We start from the raw sequence: 15,375 nt of genomic DNA on the forward strand, positions 1-15,375 counted from the left end.
TCTGGCAACCCTGATCGATGATTTTCAGCATTTTAACCCGTTACAACATGGCAACCCAGAACATTTCAACCAGACCCAGTTGGTAGGTTATGTTTTTTACACAACCTGGCAACCCAGTCCGGCGCGCTGGTATAAACGGCGCTGTTGAAGGGAGCGACAGTCTGACTGAGCGCTCAAGCGGAGAAACGAGCGGCTGAGAAAAAACCACTTTTATTCCTCACCGGACTGAAATGAATTTTAATTTGAAGCTCGTTGTGCCTTTCTGCAGCACTGGGACAGTTTATTTACAACATCAACTCTTCCTTCTGTGGAGTAAGAACAATACGCTGGACTTTTCCTTCCATTTGATGCCATAGAATTATTTTATTCCAGGAGTGGCTTCATTTTATTGATTTTATTTTTTACTTTGTACTTTTAAACACGCAAAGTAGGCTGACTTTAAAAACCCAAACTCTTTCTATAGGTTCATAGGGTTTTTTTTTCTTGTAAATATAGGTTTAACATGCATTAAATCAATTTAGATATGTAAGTAGAACATTAATGATTAAAATTCCACTTATTTTTCTAATTTAATTCATTATTAAATTGTATTAATGAGAAAGAAGACAGAAATGCTTTTTAGAGGAAGAGAGAAAGAGACAGTATGGCTTTCTCTGGTGATCTCAGACTTTATGAGCCACTAAAAGGATTATGTGACCAGAGAGAGAATGTACGTAATAACTTATTATTGATTTCCTTTTTTATATTTTGTTCAATATTAGAGTCTGATAAGGAACCTGTGAGCTATTATAGCCATAAACCTATAATTTATTATTATTAGTGTTAGTATTAGTATTATTGGTGTTATTATTTTATTATCATTATTACTCTAGCTGGCTTACTTCTTTTTTCCCCATAAGATAAAATAGTTTAAAATTAGTTGCACGGTCAAATAAATCAGACGCCACTGATCCCTATCTGAAGTATTTTAAGGCTTGTGGAGGAAGAGAATGGACTCAAAAGGAGAAAAGCAGAAAGAGAAAGGAATGCAGAGCTTCCAGGATATATGAACTCGACACGAAGGACATTTTTCAGCCATGGCCTCCATGTGGCTTGACTTTTGTGTGCAGTCTTGACAATCGATATCGGTTTTACCCTCTGAGAAAAGACTCAGGGGCTCGAACGCAGCAGAATCAGCCACCTGAGAAGACCTAACCTGGCAGATCATCGACAATCATGGAGGACTCGTGCATGGGATGGGACCAGCCCGAGCGTAACATCAGCAACCCTTCGATGTGTAATCAGAGCATGCGTAGATCGTCGCCGTATTCTCCGGAAGCGACGGCAGCCTTCGCGACGGCCATCACGCTCATGATCCTGTTCACCATTGTGGGAAACATCCTGGTAATAATCGCTGTGCTGACCAGTCGCTCATTGAGAGGTCCGCAGAACCTCTTTCTGGTGTCGCTGGCGGCAGCGGACATCCTGGTGGCCACTCTGATCATCCCGTTCTCGCTAGCCAATGAACTCATGGGGTACTGGTACTTCCGGTCAGTCTGGTGCGAGATCTATCTAGCGCTGGACGTCCTGTTTTGTACGTCCTCCATTGTGCACCTGTGCGCTATCAGTCTGGACAGGTACATGTCCATCTCCCGAGCTGTGACGTACGGCCCGAAGAGGACACCGCGACGGATCAAGTGCGCCATCTTGGTAGTGTGGCTCATTTCAGCCGTCATCTCGTTCCCTCCGCTGCTTTCCATGAACAAGAACAAAGGCAATTCGAATTCAGGGGAGGGTCCTCAGTGCCAGCTTAACAACGAGCGCTGGTACATCCTGTACTCCACCATCGGGTCATTCTTCGCACCCTGCCTCATCATGATCCTGGTCTACATGCGCATTTATCAAATCGCCAAGCAGCGGACGAGGTGCCCACCGGGCGAGCCGAGGAAGGAGATACCCCCTGGTGCCCAGAGTCCGAGTCCAAAAGATCTCCAAAATGGACAAGACGCGAATACACCATGCGTGGCTCAGAAAAACCCAAGACCTCCCACTCTGCCCGTACTTCAAAATCTTCCTTACTCCTCAAATCATCCAGCAAGTGACAACACCCTACAACCACCCCTTTCCCCCTCAAGAGCCCTGACTCCCCACACACCATCATCACCAGTGGGCCAAATGCCAACCCTTTCAACATCGACCTGCACCGTCCAGAAGACGGACGGCGCAAAGAAGAAGAACAAACGCAGCCAAAAGAAGCCAGACAACAACAACGGTGAGACGTCAAGCTCTGATTCAGACACCGAGCATGGAGTCGGGGACGAGATACAAGCTCCTCCGGGTGCAGATCTCGACGCAGGCGTCCACTCACCGGCTACTATTCAGAAATACAGAGACATGATCGCTACAGCAAGGGGGACCAAGCTGGTACCGAGGAAACCCAAGCAGGACGGGACCTCCAATTCCGCCCGGCGCAAGGCCATGGTCAACCGAGAGAAACGCTTCACCTTCGTTCTAGCCGTGGTCATCGGGGTGTTTGTGGTGTGCTGGTTTCCGTTCTTCTTCTCGTACAGCCTGCAGGCGATCTGTCCCGAGATGTGCAAGCTGCCGGACCCTCTTTTTACTTTCTTCTTTTGGATCGGGTACTGCAATAGCTGCCTCAACCCGGTCATCTACACCATCTTCAACAAAGACTTCCGCAGAGCCTTCAAAAAGATCCTCTGCAAGAACACCAAGGGTACGTTCTTTTAACAGAGACATCCAGTACAACAATATGAACTTTATTAATTAGAGAAAAGCACAATAACGTCTTTGTAACTGTATATAAAAGGGCTTTTTGTGTAGCCCTGTGAATCAATGACACTCTGCAACCACAAGTCTCTTTATGTTTTTTTCTTCTACGGTGAATTCATGGACATTTCCTGGGAACGTACACTTGAGTGGATTTGATCTTAAACGAGGCGAATTGTTCACCTGTCCAGATCGAAAAATGCAAATCTGAACCGTGTTTACCTTCCTGTGTTTTTCTGAGAACGCCCTCCCTCGGTTCCCTCAGGGATTGTACGTGCACGAGTTTCAATTTCAATTCCCAAATCTTCTTGGAACCCCAGAGCATCCTCCGGTACACCCGAGCCTGCACAGATTCACCCGCGATACCTGTCAAGCTTTTAATCTGCCTTAAGAAACACAGCAAGCAATGACAAAAACGCCCTGGTGGAACACCTCGCCCGAGGCTAAACGCATCGACGTGACTGATGTTGGATTAACGGGGGGAGTCGAGCCAAAAAGCGGATAAGTCGCACCGGGCCGGTTTGCCGGTTTGTGATTCCCCGGTCTCGCTCAGATCTCAGCTGCTTCATGGGTGAATACAAAGCACAAAAAATGTGGACCAAAGCCTGCTTCATTATCTTCTCCAGCCAGGTTATCTTGGCCTGCTGTGAACACGGATGCTCTGAGGCCCCGCCTGCTCAGCGGTAGATAAGGACGAGGACATTAAAACGGGCGCCGTGCAGTCAGCGTTCGCCGACCCTCGAGACTGAGTCGGACTCTCTTATTGATAATTAGCCTCCTCTGTGACATCTAGAACTGTTTTATGGGACCGTTTTTCACGATTTTTGAACAAGAACTCTGCCCTAAACAGGCACTCTCGCACCCTGACTCGAACAGGGTGATACTTTGGGACTAAGGGCTGATGGCAATGACACTTCCTGTTTAATTTCCGCTTCTCTGCCACTTATTCCACGCTCGAAAGTGCGGGTGTGAATGTGCGAGAAACTATCCGCACTTGCACGGTGAGCGCATGTTGTTGTGTGCGAGTGCCTCCTATGTGAAGCGCGAATGCCAGTGCGTGCTGCGAGCGAGTGTGTGTGCGACTGCAACGTGCAGGGACATTTTTTTTTTTTGGAAAATGTGCTGGGTAGAATGAATAATCACGGTTGACAAATGTGTTTTGATTCACATGTTCAGCATGCCTTCCTCTGCTCGCTTGTGCCAGCGCCTTCCAGTGCCGCTCCTTTTTTGTGCCAGTTGTCTTACGTTTGGCTGCTAAACCATGTCTTATTATCCAAATCACACAAGAATGGCTCAAGTGATGTTTCATTCCAAAGCAACTCTTTTAAGATTATGATTAAATATATATTTGAGGATTTGAGAATATGAAGCCAGAGCTGTGAATTTTGCTTTCATGTTGTTTTTTATTTATTTCTGTTTTGCCCATGATTATTAATTAATGCCAGTTTGTTATGCATTGTAGGGGTGGGCGAAATGACAAGAATATCATATTGTGATACATGAAAACCTTTCACAAATGTTGATGTGTACCAGATATTTATTTACAGAGAAGTAAAATACAGAAAACAAAGTTGTAACATCATAAAACTAAGTAGGTGCCACACAGATCTTGGCAACCTGGGTTTGATTCTTGCCCTTTGGTTCATATCATGCAGAATATGGACTTGCAGTTTTACATTGTAGTAGGTGTGTGTGTGTGTGTGTGTGTGTGTGTGTGTTGCAGTGTATTACCTCCATGTCCAAGGTGTTTTCCTGCCCTGCACCCAGTTACTCTCATGGTATTCACAAACTAAAAAAGGGTGATATCATTTTTCATGTAATTTCTATGTTTTACCACTGCTTCATCCTGGTCAGGCAGTTGTAGCCTAGTGGTTAAGGTACTGGGCTAGTAAGCAGAAGGTTGCTGGTTCAAACCCCACCACTGCCAGGTTGCCACCGTTGGGCCCTTGAGCAAGGCGCTTAACCCTCAATTGCTGGGACTATATACTGTAATTCGCTTTGGATAAAAGCGTCTGCTAAATGCTGCAAATGTAAAATGGTCAGGGTCACTATGGGCCCGGTTTCCCCGGAAGCACTGGGTTCAATGCAGTAACACACCCTGGACAGTACGTCAATCCATCTCAGGGCCACAGCCACCTCCCACCCTTCCTCAGACATACAATCATGTCTGTATGTAGAAGTCCAGTGAGTTGATAGCGCAGCGAGGGATTCGAACCCCAGGTCCCAGAGGTAGTGGGGTAGCGTAATGTACTGAATCACCACCTGAGCGCCCAGAATAATATAATTATTACTGTAATGAACTAAAATAATCATAATTACAGACAGATGATACATATTTAACGTGACACAATGTGAAGCGCACACAGCATTTTGGTTTGCTTCTAAAAATACAGTGTAAAACATTCAGAAGTGCAGAAACGTTTTTTATAGTTAAAATAATACGATTTTAATATTATTAAATATTATATTCAGCGTTCTCAGCCTGAAAAGTGTCCAGGAAAAGCAGCTCAGGGATTTAGGCCACCCAGAAACACCAGCCACACGGCAGGAATCCACCCTAAACAGGGCACCACATTCACTACATGTCATCACACACACACACACACATTAGGTTGCCTGATTTCGGGAGTTGGTAGTAAACCAGTCATGGTGACATGAGGAGAACATGCAAAACTCCTTACAGTGACAGTGGAGGATTGATCACATTTTGCTGTGCTCCACCCACTCAACTGCTCCACTAATAATAATAATAATACTTCCATTATGATGTTTTACTGCTGCTTTACCCTGATCAGGGTTGCAGTGGGTCTGACTTTCCTGAAATCACTGAGGCCACTGCAGTAACACAGTCCGGTCCTCAGCCATCCCCCCTCAGACATAGTCAGTCATGTCTGTATGTAGACGCCCGACCGGCCGATATCACAGCTGGGGATTCAAACCCTGGATAATACTAGTATTACTCAAAATAATAATAACAAGAATAATAGTATTAATAATAATAATGGTAATAATAAGAATATTATTAATAATAGTATTAATAATAATATTAATAATAATAATGATAATAATAATAACAAAAATAGTATTAATAATAAAAATAATAATATTAATATTAATAATAATAATAATAATAAAAAATAAAAAAAAAATAATAATAATAATAACAGTATTAATAATAATAATGATAATAATTTCAATAATTACAATAATATTAAGCGTGTTATTATTATTATTATTTTATTATTATTTGTTGGACATCCCATTAAAAAAATCATGGAGTTTGAACCCCACCCTCAACTCATTTTGCATCTATAACAGCATCCAGTCTTCTAGCGAGGCTTTCCACAGAGGAGTGTGTCTGTGGGAACTTTTGGCCCAAAGAGCATTTGTGAGGTCAGGCACTGGTGTTGAACGAGAAGGTCTGGCTCACGATTGGCATTCCAGTTTATCCCAGCTGTGTTCAGTGGAGTTGAGGTCAGGGCTCTGTGCAGGTCACTGGTGTTCCCTCACATGACTGGTATGTAGGGTCTGTAGAGGTGCATTTTAAAAAACACTGAAGTAAATACAAAGTAGTAACTGGATAAGCTGATACTCATTAAATTAATAGCACTACATTTTTACCACCTCATTCAGAGAAGTAATGTATAGAAAATAAATAAAAATAAAGCCACTGACACCTGAAGATACCCATCATGCTACAAATCAGAACAGTATGTCATGAGATAAATATATTTCAGAATATTGCAGTATTAATATGATATTGTTCATATCGCCCAGTCCTGCTTTGTTTCCTGTTTAAGCTGCTGCTGGATGAAAGTCCGAAGTGTTCTTGGTTTAAAATGATGTAAAAAATTATCATCAACTATTATAATGATGTATACGTCATATTATTTCAGAAAGTATTATCGATTCATGAGATTGCTTTAGTTTTCACTATTAAACTTAGCTTTTGTGAAAAAGATTTGCAGCGTTTAATCTTCCAGATCAGTTTCTCTCTTTCCACAGTGTAGGCCTGCGTTGTTTCTCTCCGCCATCTGGAAATAAAAGCCAATAAAACGCGAGCGGCGTTCAGATCATTCACGTTCTCACAGCCGTACTGGGACAACAACAGCTTTCTCAATCATGACAGCTATGGGAAATAATTGCCTTCCTTCTTTTAGACCTGCGTACGGGGAGATGAGTTTGATTCACACGCTGCCGGAAGATTATTTCTCATGAAAAGAATTCTCAAAAAATCCGTTTGCAGGCTGGTGAATACGTCTGTCAGCGTCTGTTCGGTTGAAAAGCCGCGTTGACGCCACGGCGTGCTGTGGGCGGATATATGGGATCTTGGAAGTATTGTGGCGATGGCAAACCCAGTTTCCATTTTCTTCATGTGCTGCGTTTACATCTTACGATAATGTAGTTGCGGTCTGTGTGTATTCAGAACAGCCGTGGTTTTAACAACAGCAGGATTTTGCTCCGGTACTGATATGGGCTGCCTGACTGAATGGACGGCTGAGAGATTGTACTTACCTTCTGCAAAACCTGACAAAAGGTCCAGACGTGCCTGGTTTTCCATCAACCTGCACTTACACCACATAAATACAGGTCCTTTATGACAATGTTGTGCAGCGTTTCTTAGGACGTTTCCTGCAGTTGAAGCTTACATACTCTGTATGGAACAGGTACGAGTGTAAGCAACGTCTTTAGGGACAGTGGTAGCCTAGTGGGTAGAGCTTTGGACTATCAATTGAAAGGTTAAGAGTTCACTGTTGGGCCCTTGAGCAAGGCCCTTTAACCTGCTCCAGGGGCGCTGTACAATGGCTGACCCTGCGCTCTGACCCCAGCTTCCAAACAAGCTGGGATATGCGATGAAGGAATTTCGTTGTACTGTACGTCTGTATGTGTGTATGTGTATATACGACAAATAAAGGCGTTCTTCTAACTGTAGTAGATGGACAGATCACGAGATTGTAATGGAAAAGGAGGGGAGCTCCCATCCAAGTTTGGCTCCCATCCTTTTTTACTTTTCATAGACGAAATGTGAAAAGCTGTGGAGGAAATGGGGAGGAGGTGGTGCGAGAATCCATCGAGGAATGGAGAAGGGAATGATGGGTAAACATATATGCAGTCAGTTAGGAGTTGGGAGGAATTTCAGTTATGTCCTTTCTCCCAAATCTTTTTTTTTTTTCATAACTTCATTTGAGGCACGTTTTTCATTACAAATGAAAAGAAAAAACAGTCATGTGACCTAAACCCCTTAAATCTAATGGGGCCACTTGAAGACAGGCATTCAGTAACATCACTAGCTCACTACCGCTGGGATCCAGAGTTTAATTCCCCAGCAGTGCTAAATACAGACTTGATTGGATATATCTCAGGGTTGGGTGTGGCCGAGGCCCCACAATGGATTGGCGTCCTGTCAGGTGTATAACTGCACTGAGCCCACCACAACCCTTATCAGGATGAAGCAGCGGTAAAGTATTAAAATAAACAACCAAGACACTCTTTGGAATATTGTGAAATCATGCTGGAGGACAGGGGTTGTCAGATTTGAAGTCTGTGCATGCTATCACAACAGCATAAAAGAGAACATACCAAACAGTGATTAAAAATCTGAAATGTACGTAGGTTTTTAAAAAATATTTTTTATGCGTTTTTCTCCCATTTTCCCCAATTCAGTGTAGTAAATTTATTTTCTGCTGCTGGTGGATCCCTGATTGCAGTTGAGGAGGGTATATTGCTGCTCACGCCTCCTCTGACCCGCATGCAGCCCTTAACGGAACCATTTTTCCACCCATGCACTCTACACAGGCGCCTCTCTATGTGCCATACAGGGTCCTTATACAGCGTTTAAAGACCCCACCCACATAGTCCGATCATCCTTCCCTGCAGGCGCTGCCAATTATGCCCGCTAGATGGCGCCCAGCCGACCAGTGGCAACATCGAGTTTCGAACAGAGGAGTTCAGAATCTCGGCACTGGTGTGCTAGCGGAATATCACGCTTGGCCGATGTTTGGCGGATTATATCACTTAAAATACATATTATTGTATTAAATTTAAGAAAAAGGCTAAATGGTTTTAGACAGGTCACCAATTTGTAGGCATCCAGAGGAAACCCATGACGACAGGGAGAACATGCAAACTCCACACAGAAAGGATCCTGACTGACCAGCCGGGGAATCAAACCCAGTTTTTTTTTTTTTGCTGTGAGGCAACAGGACTACACATTGCACCACCCCACCGCTAGGTTTAAAAACCTGTGTTTGTTACATTCTTTAATAATAATTTCTAATTTACTTGTGTTGCCCCAGAGTTCATGTGAAATATTCAGAAAAATTTCATATTCACAACAGATTGCAGCATCACCCAGTGAGTCACGGTGTTGGAGGAAACAACAGCACAATCACAGTGTTTTTCATTCTGATGAGAGCCTCATGATGGAGGTGGATGTGGGGTCCGAACGCTGGGCTGACCTTTCCTTTTGATTCACGGGGCGAGGTACGGCGATAAAACGAATTGACGCTAAACAGCGAACGTGGCCTTTACGTGCACTTCACATTTCCAAACACAGCGCACGGCCGAACCGCTCTGAACTTGAGCCAGGGTCTCATGAACCCGGGAAGGGAGGACGGGTGGGAGTCGCGGTTGTGTTTAATTATAGATGAGTTGTTCTAACGAGGCTGGTAAACAGATGCGTGTGACCGTCTTGTTTAACGTTTATCTTAAGTGTAGGCTGCAGATTAAACCGGCTAATTGCTCGGCTGTGCCTGGCGGAGAAAGTGAATTCGGGAGCATTTATTTATAAACGTGGAAGCATAAATCCTCGGGGATTAATGTTTCACTGAGGCTCATGACTCCAAACAGGCTTATGTAATTTTTTAAGTTTTCATCCTCTTAAAAAGTTCTAAAATAAAGTTGTGGTACAAAAGAGCAGAAGAAAAAGAGAGAAAAAACCCAGGATTAAGTCTTAATCACGATGGTTCACTTTAAATAAAGTTAATTGCGTCTCCTGCGTCTCATTCGAGGTGACGGGGTGACGGAGGGGATTTTGAAGGAGGCTCTTGTCTCTGAAGAATGTGGTGAGGACTAAAACGAGAGGAGAATCACAGCACAGAAGTGTAGAAAAGTGTTACAGCACAGAGATGAGCAGTGACAGACAGTCTGGATATAAAAGCGCTGGCTGGCTGCTCTCTATAATGTTTGGATACTGAAAAAACAGACTCATCAGGATCTATTGACACCATTTTTCTGATTTTTGTGACTATATATGAAGGTTTGCAGCGTTGTTTGGAGGGCATAACAATAAAACAGTGGAAACTGTTTGCAGCATATGCAGCAAAAAAGTGGAACAAACGCTCACCAATCATGGGAAGGTTGCAGGTTCAAGTGACCTTGCAAAAAGGAGCCAAGGGCTGATTGGTTTTGCTTTATGAGTAACTGGGATCAAAGTCCTTTTAATCCATCATTTCTCTTCCAAGCTGATTACTCATGTGTATAATAACAGGAAACTGGAGGCAGAGATTAATAAATTAATTAATAAATTTTCTGTTATGTTTGTGCTGAAAAAAAATCATACTTTTATTATTATTATTATGATTATTATTATTATGATTATTATTATGATTATTATTAAGATTATTATTATTATTCATTCATTCATTTTCTTATCCGCTTATCTAATCGTGGGGGGGTGCTGGAGCCTATCCCAGCTTTTAAATGTGCGCAAGGCACACAGTAATACCCTAGACGGGGCGCCAGTCCATCGCAGGGCCGACACACATACACAGACACACACATACACATCCCCCCATTCACTTATAGGGCAATTCAGTGTCTCCAATTAACCTGGCTGCATGTTCTTGGACTGTGGGAGGAAACCCACGCAGACACGGGGAGAACATGCAAACTCCGCACAGAAAGGACCCGGACCGCCTCGCCTGGGGATCAAACCCAGGACCTTCTTGCTGTGAGGCAACTGCGCTCCACTAAGCCACCGTGATTATTGTTCTTAATTTATTACAAACCCCATTTCCAGAAAAGTTGGGACATTTAGTAAAATAAATAGTGCAATAAAAAGGATAATCTGAAGTACTGAAAACCATTGTCTACCGCTGCATCAAGAAAAACAGCCTGAATCTCTATTACATAAATTTTCTATGAAGTTCTTTGTGCCTGACCTCATCTCAGATAAACCACTTTTCTGCTTGTTTTCAGAAAAAAAGGACACCAAGTTCTCCATGCAGAAGATAAACAGGACCATCCAGACTGTTAACAGCGAAAGGTGCCAGGTCTCGTCCTGCATGTGTTGCAAAAGAAGGGCTTTGTAGACGGTGTGTGTGCGCTTGACTGGCCTGTCTGCAGTCCTGATCTGTCTCCTATTTAAAATGTTTGGTGCAGCATGAAGAGGAGAATCAGATCAAGTAGGAACTGGGAAAAATCAGCTTGCATTGTGCGATCATAAACCTCTTAATGTAACCTCTTTATGGGCTATAAAAGCTCTTTACTATTATTTGATAATGCTGTAATGTGGATAAATAAATGCAAGCTCACAGTTTTCCCCTAAACAGCATCGAATCCACCCGGGAGTTTAAGTACTGCACACAAACAGCTCGTTACTAATGCGGATTCCTCACTGGCCGCCGTTTGTTTATTGTTGTGTTTATGCAAACTTGATTTTAACTTAAACACTGAGATTAGGGAGACAGATGGACCAGAGGATTTTTTGGCAGCTACATGGGGACAGGAAGTGCAAAGCGCCTTCAGTCACAGCCTCATCACGTACTACATATCATCACGTTATACAGCTCTGTCGGGTCTATCCCAATCCACTGAGAAAAGCTCGTTTTAGAACATGTCCAAACCCCACAGTGTCCATCTGGGCGACAGGCTAGTGTCCTCTCTCTCCCAAAACAGTCAGTACCGGCTCAGTGAAAGAATGTTTACATAAACAGTAAAATATCCAAATATTTAAAACAATTCTCATCTTAATCACTTCAATACACAATTAAATTATTAAAAGAACAGAACACCTTTTATTTGTCATATAAATATACAGCTGTACAGTATAATGTCGTTCTTTCTTTACATATCCCAGTTTGTTTTGGAAGCCGGGGTCAGAGCAGAGGGTCAGCCATTGTACAGCACCCCTGGAGCAGAGAGGGTTAAGGGCCTTGCTCAAGGGCCCAACAGTGGCTGCATGGCAGAGCTGGGATTCAAACTCTCAACCTTTTAATTGATAACCCAAAGCTCTACCCACTAGGCTACCACTGTCCATCTCGAGCTCGCAAGTTCAAATCTCAGCCTTGCTATCACCTGGCCGGTCACCAACATGGACATTGTCATAGCTGCTCCAGTTACGACCTCTGCTGGCTGATTGATGCCGCTTCGACAGTGGCAAGGGGAATAATGGAGATCAGTGAGTGACTCTCCGTGCATGATACAGATCCCCATATGAACCTGAAAATTGGTGGAAAATGCTTTAAAAGTTACACGAACAATGATTGGCTGTTGTTCAGAGGGGTGCCGGAGGGGATTCCTCATAACTGATGTACTTACAACCTCCGCTGCCTGATGGTGCGGGAGGATCAGGGTGTAATTCTCCGTACACAAAGCTGATCCACATATGAACTCGCCTCGTGCAGGTGAAAAAATGCAGTCGGGTACTGCACACATGTCGAAGGAGGCGTGTGTTAGTCATGGCTCTCCTCAGTCAAAGTGGAGGTCACGATCAGTAGAGAGGAAGCGAAATGTAATTGGGTGATTGGATACGACCAAATTGGGAGGAAAATGGGGGGGGGGGGGGGGGGGGGGAGTTTGCAGTAGAGGTTGCTTGGTGGAACTGCTCTGTAATACACTAGCCCACTACTGCCAAGACTTGACTCAAGGCCGTGAGCATCAGCAATGCTAATAGCCTGGCTGGGCGCCCTACAGACACAAGTAGCTTCGCCTTCCTGCCAGTGCAACAGCGACTCCATCTGTCTGGTTGACTACAACACTGAGAGATGAGAGGAGTGTGGAAGCCTGCAGCACTCCTTGACCAGTACGACCAAAAAAGGGGAAAAAAAGAAACTTCTGCAATCGCAGGAATGCAGTAAAGGAAGTAAAATACAGTGTACTGATAACTGAACACACGAGGAACAGCTGATGATAATAAAACAACGTACAAATTAAAAAAGAGGGTGTTGAAGTGCAGGGAATGTAAATAAACACAGAGTCCATGTGCAGTGTTGCCTCAGTCGCCACAGGAAGAGACTGAGACTGTCACACCTGACATCAATTTACAACTAAAATAAATAGAACGAATAGGTCCAGTAAGTCTTTTGTTTTGGACCTGATATTTGGGGTTTTTTTGCCTCCTTTTTAAACCCAGAGCATAATTCCAAAAGCCCCGAGTTTAAAAGGATTCTGCTTGGTGTTCATTGTTTTTTTTTGTATTTTTTTTAATCGTTTTTTTCCTGATGTGTTCATTCCTTTATCCCCAATATTCAGTTTGCATTTTGCTTATTTTATTTATTAATTATATTTATTATATTATATTATATATTGTATATGAATCTTGCTGGCTACTTTCTATGTAGGTTTGAGATCTATCAAGGTCCCTGACAACCAGGGAGGCTTTGCAGTACTTTACCTCTGACTAAATGACCGGAACTCATACTTTCTTGTAACAGGCTCACCTGATGGGCAGTGGTATGGGGACAGGGTTACAGAATAATGCCCTTTTGCCTTGCTATTTATGGCATAAAAGTGCCTATGATTGATGTCTTGGTTCCTCAAAACTGACGGAGAATCTGGCTACTCTGTGAGGAAGAAAACCTAATAAATAGAAACATTTCCACCTTGCTCCAGGTGGAAATGTTTCTATTTATTAGACTTTCTTCCTCATGGACCAAGCCCAACATCAAGGTTTCAAGAGAAAGCAAGTTGCCAAAAGAGGAGCCGGCAACTGTAAAGCGTGTATTACCTGAGTTATTTTGTTTAATTAGTTATCATTATTGACTTTCTTTTGTTTCCTGGGCGCAGCCACATGGTAACCACAGTGCACCGCTGTATCCAGACTTCTGTTAAAGTAATAGATTAAACATACAGTAATGATTTCAGTCAGCGCTGTCTTAAAATATCTTACTTGTTTGTACACATTTCATGAATCCAAAGCCTCCGGCACAGGGGGTTTGCCAAAATATTGAAGGGATTACTGCTAATGTGTTTTTAAAAAAAAAAACAGCAAACGTGAGCTCCGTGACTGATTACGTTTTAAAATGTTTGAGGAGCACATCGTCTGATCTGAAGCGACGCTGCACATTTAACTGTGTTTATAGTTGCTGTAGGAACTCTGGGAATACGGACCAGAAGTTCAGAGGACTTGGACGTGTGCCAGAATATCCCAGATCATTCTGATTTTCATTTACGAGTGGTGCGTGATGCCTTACCACAGTTCCTCTTATTGCTTAGTATATAGACGGGTGGGTCCTGATGACCTGGGTTCAACACGTTCAGAAATTTTGTGTGTTTGTTTTATGTCTGCAGGGGTTCCTTCAGGTTTCTTCCTCAGGTTTCAATAAACAAAAAGGTCAAGTGGTCACTCTAAATTGTTACTAGGTGTGAGTGAGTGAGTGAGTGAGTGAGTAAGTAATGAGTGAGTAAGGATGGAAATAAATAAGTGTGAAATACCTTGCAACAGGTTGAAGCCCTGTCCAGGGTCAAGTCCTGTTCCCAGTGTCCTGCGTCCATGGTTTTTGGTGGTACTAAACCAACTTCGGCGGCACGGTGGCTCGGTGGCAAGAAGGTCCTGGGTTCGATCCCCAGGCGGGGCCGTCTGGGTCCTTTCTGTGCTGAGTTTGCATGTTCTCCCCGTGTCTGCGTGGGTTTCCTCTGGGAGCTCCGGTTTCCTCCCACAGTCCAAAAACATGCAGTCAGGTTAATTGGAGACACTGAATTGCCCTATAGGTGTATGTGTGTGTATGTGTGTCTGCCCTGCAATGGACTGGCGCCCTGTCCAGGGTGTTACTGTGTGCCTTGCGCCTATTGAAAAGCTGGGATAGAGTGAGTGAGTGAGTGAGTAAACCAACCTCACAAATAACCCCACCATGGTATACTCTCTGTGAGGACTGTGTGGCATGTTTTCGTTGTATCTGTGTGAGTTCCTTTGTACTCCAGTGTTCACCCACCTCCCAAAACCATTCCAAGCTATTGGTCTATTGATTAGCACCACCACCACTAATTTGCCACTGTTGGGCCACCAAACAGGCCCTTACCCCTTATTTCCTGCATTATATATGGTGAACCTTTTAGGACAAAAGTCCACTAAATGCTTTAAATGACATTAATGTAAAATAAGCTGTGTCTGAGGAAGGGAAGATGGAATAAGGGGTTTCCTGCTTTACGCCCAATGAATTAGACTCACTGCGACCCTGACCAGGATAAAGCAGTGGTAAAACAGACCACGAATGAATGAATGGCCCACAACTGCCAAAATTTTCACCCACTAGTGAGTGTGTCACAGGAAATGAAACCAAATACAATAACAGCTTAAGTTTTCTTTCTGACCTTGCCAGAGACCACTGTTCCATGTCCTTAAGTGCAGCCAAACTAGCCCTATTTATACATTCACAAAGACATCATCTG

General features: G+C 43.5%; 1 protein-coding gene across 1 annotated transcript; it reads left to right on the forward strand.

The window, feature by feature from the left end:
• Positions 1-908: 908 nt before the first annotated feature.
• Positions 909-5,813, forward strand: adra2b (adrenoceptor alpha 2B). Its single transcript, XM_062999407.1, has one exon. It carries the CDS (start codon positions 1,216-1,218, stop codon positions 2,725-2,727), a length of 1,512 nt encoding a protein of 503 aa, XP_062855477.1. The 5' UTR covers positions 909-1,215; the 3' UTR covers positions 2,728-5,813.
• The last annotated feature ends 9,562 nt before the right edge of the window (positions 5,814-15,375 follow it).

The sequence above is a fragment of the Trichomycterus rosablanca genome, chromosome 7, assembly GCF_030014385.1.
Source record: "Trichomycterus rosablanca isolate fTriRos1 chromosome 7, fTriRos1.hap1, whole genome shotgun sequence".
NCBI classification, from domain to species: domain Eukaryota; kingdom Metazoa; phylum Chordata; class Actinopteri; order Siluriformes; family Trichomycteridae; genus Trichomycterus; species Trichomycterus rosablanca.